The 9812-nt window shown below is 57.1% G+C and overlaps 1 protein-coding gene across 1 annotated transcript; it reads left to right on the top strand.

The window, feature by feature from the left end:
• The first annotated feature begins 742 nt into the window (after nt 1-742).
• LOC116793893 (brain-specific homeobox/POU domain protein 3) lies at nt 743-2465 on the top strand. Its single transcript, XM_032702088.1, has 2 exons — nt 743-915; nt 1426-2465. Exons 1-2 carry the CDS (start codon nt 796-798, stop codon nt 2329-2331), a joined length of 1026 nt encoding a protein of 341 aa, XP_032557979.1. The 5' UTR covers nt 743-795; the 3' UTR covers nt 2332-2465.
• The last annotated feature ends 7347 nt before the right edge of the window (nt 2466-9812 follow it).

The raw sequence follows: 9812 nt of genomic DNA, 5'->3' as shown, positions 1-9812 counted from the left end.
CAGGAGGATCTGGGGAACGAGCCAGGGAGATTCATTGAAAGAGGGGGAAAAAAAAAAAGTAGTTGGTGAAACTTTTTCTTTATTTAGTTGTTTTTACGTTTTTTAATCCAAGGTTCTTCCCTTCAGAGGGAGAGGAGGTGCAGGAAAGTTCCTCTGCAGCCGCGGGCTCGGGGCTTCTCTGCTCCCCAAATCCCCCCGGAGGAACCAGCCCGGAGCCGAGGGCAGGGCAGGCAGAGGGTGGGCAGGGGACGGGCAGGGCTGGACAGGAGCTGATCCCCCCCCAACCCTGTCCCCGCGACGAGGGGTGACAGGGACAGCGAAACACCGGGGGCAAATCCTGGGGAGGCGCAGAACCGGGGAGGGGCAGGGATGGGGGGCTGAGGCCCGGGTTTTGGGGGTAGAATCGGCGGGGCAGCGAGCCCCGCTTAGGGGAGGGTCCGCCGGCGGGTGAGGGGAGCTCTGGTTTTGGACGGGTACCACCGGCGGGGGTGCGAGCTCTGGTTCGGGGGGGTCCAACCGGGGGAGAGGGAGGCCCTGTCTGGGGGGAAGGTGTACAGGGGCGGCGGGGGGGGGTGAGCCCTGCTTTGGGGGGGTACCACTGGCAGGGGGGTGAGCTCACTGCCCGGGGGCGGGCGGTGGGAGGGACCTCCCCAGCCCCTCCCGGTGGGCGGGGGGCGGGGGGGCCGGGCTATAATGCCATTGATGCCGGGTGGCGGAGCCAGACAATACCGCGCCCCCGAGCCGGGTGCCCGGAGCGCCCTGCCCTGCCCTACCCGGCCCCGCTCCGCTCCCACCATGATGTCCATGAACAGCAAGCAGGCGTTCAGCATGCACCCCATCCTGCACGAGCCCAAGTACCCCCACCTGCACACCAGCTCCGAAGCCATCCGCAGAGCCTGCCTGCCCGCCCCCCAGGTAAGCCCCATCAGGGTGGGTTTACGGAGGTTCCGCACCCGCCGACTCTCGCCAACTTACTCCGGTTTCCCTCTGGGTTTGGGTTTCATCTGGGTTTTGGGGGTCCCTCCCTCCCTTCCCGCCTCCTCCGTGGCCCTGGGTCCGGCGGGCGGGGGGTTTCTCCCGCGGGGAGAGGGTCTGGGGCGGCCGTGGGGCGCGGGGCGTCGGTGCCGGTCGAGGGAGGCTCAGCCGCTGTGCCGAGCGCTGGGGCAGCGAGGGGCTGCGGGACCCCCGACGGCTCCGTCCTCTCTGCGGCCGCGGTGGGTGCCCGACTGGGAGGCAGAGTGCTCGGGGTCCGGCACCCCTGTCCTTTTACTTCTGGGGTGCGGGTAGACCTCGGTTCGTGTTACCTGTCCCCGGCACCGCTGACGGGGCAGAGCGGGATCTCCGTCCCGCCGCTTTCCTTTAATCCTCTCCCGCTCTTTCGGCTTGTTTTCGCTCCCACTTTTATCCCCCCGACCCCCCTTCCAGATCCAGGGTAACATCTTTGCGGGCTTTGACGAGACCCTGCTGCGGGGAGCCGAGGCTCTGGCCGCTGTGGATATCGTATCGCAGAAAACCCACCCCTTCAAGCCGGATGCCACCTACCACACCATGAGCAGCGTGTCCTGCACTCCTACCTCGTCCTCCGTCCACCTGCACCACCCGTCCGTGCTGACCACGCACCACCCCCACCACCACCACCACCAGCCCTCCCAGGGCCTGGACGGGGAGCTGCTGGACCACCTCAACTCTGCCCTCCCGCTCGGGGGGGTGCCGGGCCCCGACGTGGGCTCCACACCTTCGCACCCTCACTCCCACATGTCTGCCATCAACCACATGGCCCACCACTCCCAGCCTATGAACATGTCCCACCCCCACGGCCTGGCTTCCCACGCCGTCATCTCCGGCCCCGAGACGGAGACGGACCCCCGGGAGCTGGAGTCCTTCGCCGAGCGCTTCAAGCAGCGGAGGATCAAGCTGGGGGTGACCCAGGCGGACGTGGGCTCCGCGTTGGCCAACCTGAAGATCCCGGGGGTGGGCTGCCTTAGCCAAAGCACAATCTGCAGGTTCGAGTCCCTCACCTTGTCCCACAACAACATGGTGGCCCTCAAGCCCATCCTGGAAGCGTGGCTGGAGGAGGCGGAGAGGGCTCAGAGGGAGAAAATGACCAAACCCGAGATCTACACGGGCGGGGACAAGAAACGCAAGCGCACCTCGATCGCCGCCCCCGAGAAGCGGTCGCTGGAGGCCTATTTTGCCGTGCAGCCGCGACCCTCCTCGGAGAAAATCGCTGCCATCGCCGAGAAGTTAGACTTGAAGAAGAACGTGGTGCGGGTCTGGTTTTGCAATCAGAGACAGAAGCAGAAAAGGATGAAATTTTCTGCCACCTACTGAAGAAGGGGCTGGGAGGGCAGCGGTGAAGAGGGTGTTGCCCCCTCAACCACCCCGCGGCCATCCTGGCCCTCAGCCCCTCCGAAACGGGCAGGGCTTGGGGTTGTTGGCTTTTTTTTTTTTGTTTCTTTTTTTTTTTTTCCTCGTTTTGGGTTAAAAAAAAATGGGATAAAAACCAACCAAACAAAAAAAGAAAAAATAAACCTAAAAGAAAAGGGAAACCCGCCCAAAGCAAAGTGAACAGTTTGGTGCCCCTGGGCAAAGTGGCCCCGCTGTCCTGACTGGTATAGACTGCTTTTGTAGATAAAACTGGAAAAAAAAAAAAAACCAAACATAAAAAGATGGAGAAAAAGGAAAAGACAAAATGAAAAGGCCAAGGGGGAAGTTTTGGGGTGCCCGGAGTCTGGGCAGCAGCAGCAAGAGCCCGGCAGGTCTTTGCTGCAGCCCCTCACCCCGTCCCGGCTCGGGGGCCGTGGCACAGCTCCCTCCTCTGTGCCCGCTCCTCTTCTTTTAAAAAATCATCTGGAGAAAAAAAAAAAAAAAAAAAAAGAAAAGAAATAAGAAAGGAAACGAGCTGGAAGCCGCCTGTAAATCCGGAGTGCCGCCCCTGCCCCCCGCTGCCAGGGTCCCCGCACACCCACGCACACACACTCACCTGCATGGTTTTGTTCGCTCCCCTGCCCACCCCCATCGCGTTTTTGCAGTACCGTTTCTGTTTCTACCTCATCGGCTAAATTGAAAAAAAAAAAAAATCAAAAAAGGACTTAAAAAAAAAAAAGGAGAAAAGCATTTTAGGGAAAAAAAAAAAAAAAGAAAAAAAAGAAAGAAAGAAAGAAAGAAAGGGGAAAAAAAAATTTGGCCCGTCTCTGGAGTCGCGGTTTGTTCGGGGAAATGGAGATTTATTTTGCGTTGGTTTCACTCAAACCGTTCGATTTCCGTATGGTTTCACTGTATAAAATCCTACGCTTCGACAATCACGTCCTTGGGGCTCAGCGGAGCGGCGGGAGCGGCCCGAGGCAGCGGGGACGGACCCCGACCCGGCCTCGGGGCGGCTGCCTCTGCATAGGGAACTCTGCACTTTCTAAGGCAAGAAAACTCTTTTTCCCCTCCTCCCCTTTTCTTTGCATATTTAATAGAGAAATTCGCCTCCTTTTATTTTCTTTTAATTTTTTTTTTATTATTATTATTATTAAAGGAGATTTCGTTCCGCTGTGTGTGTGCTGAATGAAATTTTGGTGTCTGTGTACGCTGCAGCATTTCAAATAAATCATGCACGTTTTACCTCACCCTCCTGCCTCCTGGAGTTACTGCGGCCCCGGGGAGCCACTTTGCCGTGGACTCCCTTTCCTGGGAGCCCCGGGGCAGCTCCTCCAGCCCATCACCCGGTCGGGATGGGAGCTCTCTCCGTGGGGAAAGAAAGGAAACGCGAGCGAAGGCGGCGGCGGGCGGGCAGAGCTGCCCGCGCCCACGCGGGACGGAGCGGGGGATCGCCCCGAGGGGACCTGGGGGTCCCGGCTCCCCGCCGGCCCATCGCGGGGGGTTTTTGCGGCTTCCCCGCGCGGCACCAGCCCAGAGCCGGTGTGCGTGGGGAAGCCCCGCGGGCGGGTCGCGGGTGGTCTCGCCCCGCAGCCCCGAGGATGCTCCCGCGGGCGGGGGTCGTTGCGGGGCCGGGGCGCTCCCGCAAACGGCGACGGGGACGGGTTGCGACCCTCCCCCGCCACCCCGCACCCTCCCGGGGGGGAACAGCCCCAGGTACACCCTGTCACCCCTCACCTGCCCGCCTGAGGCTTCAGCGGCTCAGAAAGGGACATTCCCCCCTCCCGGCTCCGCAGCCGAACCACCGAAACCTCCCGAAAGCCCTTTCAGTCGCTTGGCAGGTGGGCAGGGGGTGCAGAACCGGGGGGTGCAGAACCGGGGGATCCCGGGGGGGGAAGAGCTGGGGGTCCCCTCTGTCCTGGGGGATCGCAGGGTCCGCTTGCTCGCGGGGACAAGCGAAAAAAGAGGTAAAAAGATGCGATTTTTGTTGGGATTATCTACTTGGGTTTGTTTCTGTTGGGTTTTCTTTTTGTTTGTTTGATTTTTGTCTGGTTGGGGGGGTTTTGTAGAGCTTTTTGTTGTTGTTGCTGTTTCGTTTTGTGTCGGAACTTAATTCGGGGGAAATCAGAGACAATAAAGTCAAATAAAATAAAGTAAAGCGACATAAAAATACAATAAAACGACGTAAAGTAAAATGAAGTGAAATTTAAAAAAGATTAAATAAAGTAAAATGAAATAAAGTAAAATGAAATAAAGTAAAATGAAATAAAGTAAAATAAAGTAAAATAAACTAATGCAATTAAATGAAACAAAATAAAATAAAGTAAAGCAAAACCCAAACAAAATCAAACCAAACCAACCAAACCTCCCCCCCCCCCAAAAAAAAAAAAAAAAAAAGAGGGGAAATTGTGCAGCTCCCGAAATAGCTGTCGGGGTAGGTGCTTCACCTGGGCGAGAGGGGCCAGCCTGGCGGTGGCCAACAGAGCCCTGCCTGCCCTGCCCGCACTGCGGGAAAGAGACTCCCCCCACCCCCCGTCCCGCACCCTCATCCCGCACCCCGCCCCACACATCCCTATTTATTCCCGGGCGCTTCCCAAACCCCATCCCTTTGTTCTTTCGCTCCCGTCCCTGTTTTTTCCATGCAGCGAAAAGCGCATTTTCATAAATAGACCTTGGCCGAGCGCTGCCGATGAAAGTTTAATGAGGCGGGATGCTGAGTGCTGCCCGGGGGGGCCCCCGAACCGGCTCCGCGCAGCATTAGCGGGGCCCCGGCCGCCCCCCCGTGCCCCGGCTCCCCCCGCTCCCGGCTGCTCCCGCCCCTCTCGCCCCCTCCCCGCTCGGTGCCCGGTGCCCGGTGCCGGTGCCGCTCTGCCCCCGCTCCGAGAAGTTGGCGGCCGATGCAATATTTATCACCCGCGCTCATAAAACGCCCGGTTGGGTATTTCCCGGGCACAAACGCAAAGCGCTGGGCTGGGGAGCCGGAGCGGGGCCGCGCGGGGACCCCCACGGGCCCCCCCCTCGGGGCTGCCAGGTAAGGGGAGGGTCCCACCGGGTGCTGCGGCAAAGGATGGGGCAGCCCTGGGCAAGGGGCAGCGGGGCTGGCGGCCGGGAAGGGCGGGCACAGACACCGGGAGCAGTTATGAGGCCTGGAGAACTCATTGCTCCCGAGGGAATGGGCAGGAGACTCGATCCTGCTGCCTCTGCTCCTGCTGTTGTCCCTGCTCCTGACACTGCTCCCGTTTCTGCTGCTGCTCCTGTTTCTGCTCCTTCTCCTCTTGCTCCTGCTCCTCCTCCTCCTCCTCTTTCTTCTCTTCCAGCTGCTCTGGCTCCTACTCCTTTTCCTGCTCCAGCATCTGACCCTGCTGCAGCTCCTGTCCCTGCCCTTCTTGCTGTCCCAGCTCCTGCTCCTACTCCAGCTCCTGCTCCTACTCCTGCTCCTGCTCCAGCAGCACCTGCTGTGCCCAGGCTGGTTTGAGCCTCTGGGATGCACAAGGATCAGTCTAGGAGGGGGTGGAGAAGGGCTCCTTTTGCTTCCCCTCCCTGCTCCCAAATATCTGCCTCCAGGGCACAGGTCAAGGAGAAGCTGCTGGTCCTTCCTTGGGCAGGTCTGGGAGCCAGGACAGCCCAGGGCAGGTCCCAGCCATGGTCTGGTGTCTCAGGTTCTGTGTCCTGGTCTCCTGAGGGTCTCTTCTCCCACACTGGGGCCCAGGCTGGGCATCCCAAAGGACCCCAAATCCCTCCAAATCCAGGCTCTCTGCAGTGCACCTGGCACAGGGTGACGAGACCAGGGGAGGGAAGGAAAAGGGACACACACAGAGGTGTGACGGGTGCTCTCTGCTCCTGGAGGAGCCTGAGCCATGACCCTGGACCCAAAATAGCACCAAACAAAGGGAATATTGACACTCAGCTCTCACCACTGGTTTTTATTTTAGGTTTGATGCACGAGCGAGGCTTGAGGTTCATCAACCCTCTCGCTCTGGCAGCAGGTCCACCCTTACAGGTACCTGCCCATCCTCCACCCAGCTGGCCCAGACTCCTTCAGAGGGACCAACCACCTCAGAGGACTTGGGTCCTCCTTTACCTCCAAGCTGATGGAGTCCACAGGGCGGGTCAGACCTTCTCCCTTTCCCAACACCCTGGTCAGGAGATAGTGCACCCTGGGAACTCAAAAGCATCACCCCAGGGATTTGATGGAGGTGCTTACTGGGCTTTCAAAGCAGGGGTGCACAGGTGAGTGCAGACCTCTGGGCTCCTGTGAGGGTCACTGGAGAGGGACCAAGGAGCCCACAGTGCAGTTCAACTCTGGTATCAACCTCTGACTTGGGACCTGGAGACACCTTCATCACCTTAAAGCCTATTAGGATGATGAGTGACCAGCTCAGAGGGACACACCAGTATATGGGGACAGGATGGCTGAGTCCCACCTCTGGTACTGCAAAGGCTTCCAGAGCAAAGTTGTCCACCAGTTCTGGGCTGCTGGAGCTCTCAGACACCAGTTCTGGGCTGCTGAAGCTCTCAGACACCAGTTCTGGGCTGCTGGAGCTCTGAGACACCAGTTCTGGGCTGCTGAAGCTCTCAGACACCAGTTCTGGGCTGTTGGAGCTCTCAGACACCAGTTCTTGGAGCGCTGCCCAGGGAGCCCTGGGACCTGCTGCTGTAGCCAGGATCTCTTTGCCGTGCAGTGCTCACTCCCAAGCTGTTCACCTCTCTGTTATGCTCTTTTATATTACTTTTTCCTGTTATAAAAGCCAAGACCCTCCAAGAAATAGGGCATCTAAGCCCCTTTTGCAGACAGAGACGTGATCCAGGCCAGTGTGACTGTGCCACCACCCACCAAAATGTGCAGAGACGTGTTTAAAATTGCCCACGCTCTGCTGAACTGGAGTCTGGTGACTCCAGGTGAATGCAGATGTGTTTGAAGAAGTCCTTAAGGAAGCCCTGCCCCTCCTTTATGCTCTAGGATAATTTAGGACGGGGCATGGCAGATCCCTTTCACCCCACTGTGTTCCACAGGCACAGGGACCAGCAGCAGGATGGCAGCAAAAGGTGCCACCACAACCCTCATGTCCCACTAAACCCCAGGACCAAAGGGCTCATTTCCCCACTGGGAAACAAGGCGAGGCATATCCAGACTCAGTGAGTCCCATCTGTCCATCCATGGAGCTCATCCAGAGCTTTAAAGGATGTGGGGAATCACCAGGGTGGCCACCACCAGCAGCCATCCCAGTGACAGCAACAGGCTGATCCCAGCCTGCAGAATAAGAGAAGGGATCTCGGAACCCACCCTTCAAATATTGCTGGCACGTCACAGCTTTGGGCTGGGAGGAGAGAAAATGCTCCATGTTCTTCAAAATATCCCTCCCTTTGAAAGCAGGTCCTGGGTGTTCCCGCTGAAGACTTTCTTCTATTATTCCATGTGTTTTAGTGCAGGGCAGAGCAGATGTATTTTTAAAGATTCTTGGAGCAGGCTCTGTTCCACTACGGGGGAAAAAAAGGAATAAAGCCTTAATTAGAGGCTTCATCAGCACCTGAGCAGGGAGGAGGAAAGCTGGGGCCAGGGGGAGCCCAGGAAGAAGGCTCTGGGAAGAGTTTGGGAAATGGGGTGTAAAAAGGTGTTACATGGGGTAAATCCCATTGCTGACTGAGGGGTAGGACAAAGGAAAACGGCCTCAAGTTGTGCCAGGAGAGGTTCAGGTTGGATATTGGGAAAATTCTTTCATGGAAAGGGTTGTCCAGCCCTGGCACAGCTGCCCAGGGATGGTGGAGTCATCATCCCTGGAGGGATTTAAAAACCAAGTGGATGTGGCACCTGGGGACACAGGTCAGTGGTGGCCTTGGCAGTGCTGGGGGGATGGTTGGACTCGATGGTCTTGGAGGGCTTTTCTGGCCTAAATTATTCCATGATCCTTGGGTAGGGGAGTGGGCAAGAGAATTATTCCCTTCTCCAGCAGATCAGTCTCCCTTCGCTAGTGCCAAGCCCTGGGTCAGGGGTACCTGACTGCAGGATCAGCAGCTTTAACACTTGACTGTGCAAAAATGGAGCTCTCTGCTCTTGGTGTCATCCCAGGTCAGCAAGGAATAAGAAATCTTAATAAAACTACAAGGGTTTTGTTTCATTTTTTTTTTGTTTGATTTGTTTTCACTCGTGTTAAAGAAATACTTCCAGAAATTTAATCCTGTGCTTTTCCCAAGGTCTTTCTCTCTCCAACCTTAACCCACAGGAACAGCCCTCCTGGAGTCCCGTGGGAACAGCCTCTCGTTTTTGGCCATAAGTTTTATGGGATTCAGCTTCAGACCATTGAGGGATTTCCCCCATAGGGAAACTCATGGATCTCAGAAATGTTGGGATCCTGGATATAGAGAGATCAGAGATAAAATCTGTATTTCATCAGCAGCATCTCCCTAATGTTTCCAGCAGCTACAGGAAAATCGGAGCTCCCTGAGTGATGTGAAAATGTCAGCTAAGAACCATGTTTTATTTATAGCAGGAGAGAAAGGTTTTGGGTTCACACGAGGAAAAAAGTGTGTATTTGTATAAAATCCTGCTCCAGCAGTCTGTGACCACCTGGCAATCACAGGGAGGCCATTCTGCAGAGCGTGTTTTGGTGAGACAGGCTCAGGCTCATGAGCAGAAACGCTGCCTCATCCCTCACAGCTCCAGGAAAGCACTTCCCAGCCTCCTCGTGGGATGAGCCGCTTCCATAAAACCAGAGCACCCAACTCCAGGAGGAAATGAAATCCTGCAGGCCTTGCAGCAGGATGGGGGAGTAGCCACCACACATGAGGCTTTGAACTAATTCCCAACTCCAGGATTAAGGTTCAGTGCAGAATTTTCCCCGTTCATCGATACTTGCACCCTGTCCTGGGATCCCAAGGAGATCACCAGCCAGGATCCTCAGGTTGGGAATGACAAATTCATCGTCCCCTTTTTAGCCACCAAAACACAGGGCTGGGCCAGGGTCCCACTGGTGGTAGTGGGAGCTCAGGGTAGGAATGTTGTTTCCATGCAGTCACCCTTTCCTCCCTCTGAGTCACACCAGGGGTGAGTCTGTTCCCTCTCACACCTGCCTTTGGACTTTCCTCCTTCCCCCCTCATCTTCTCCCTCCGTTTCTCCTGCTGTTGTCTCCTCCCTCTTTCCTGAGCAGGACTGTCTGTCCATGCAGTCTGTCCTCACATCTGGTCCAACCCAGTTGCTCAATCACCCTCTCACATCTACTCCAGCACAGCTGCTCCAACACCAGGGCTCTTGACCAGCCCATCCCACGGGGAACGGTGGCAACACATCCCACACCGAGCACGGCTCCTCTTGTGCTTCCCTCCCAACTCTACCTCCCCCCAGCCTTCCTGGCATGGGGGACACTCAGCTCTGGGGGTTTCCTTCCTGCTGGAAGGACCATTCCCTCCTTCAGAAGGACCCTCCAGCACAGACCTGCCCATGGAAGGAGCT

The sequence above is a fragment of the Chiroxiphia lanceolata genome, chromosome 14 (assembly GCF_009829145.1).
Source record: "Chiroxiphia lanceolata isolate bChiLan1 chromosome 14, bChiLan1.pri, whole genome shotgun sequence".
Classification (NCBI taxonomy): domain Eukaryota; kingdom Metazoa; phylum Chordata; class Aves; order Passeriformes; family Pipridae; genus Chiroxiphia; species Chiroxiphia lanceolata.
This window is presented reverse-complemented; position numbering and strand designations above follow the sequence as displayed.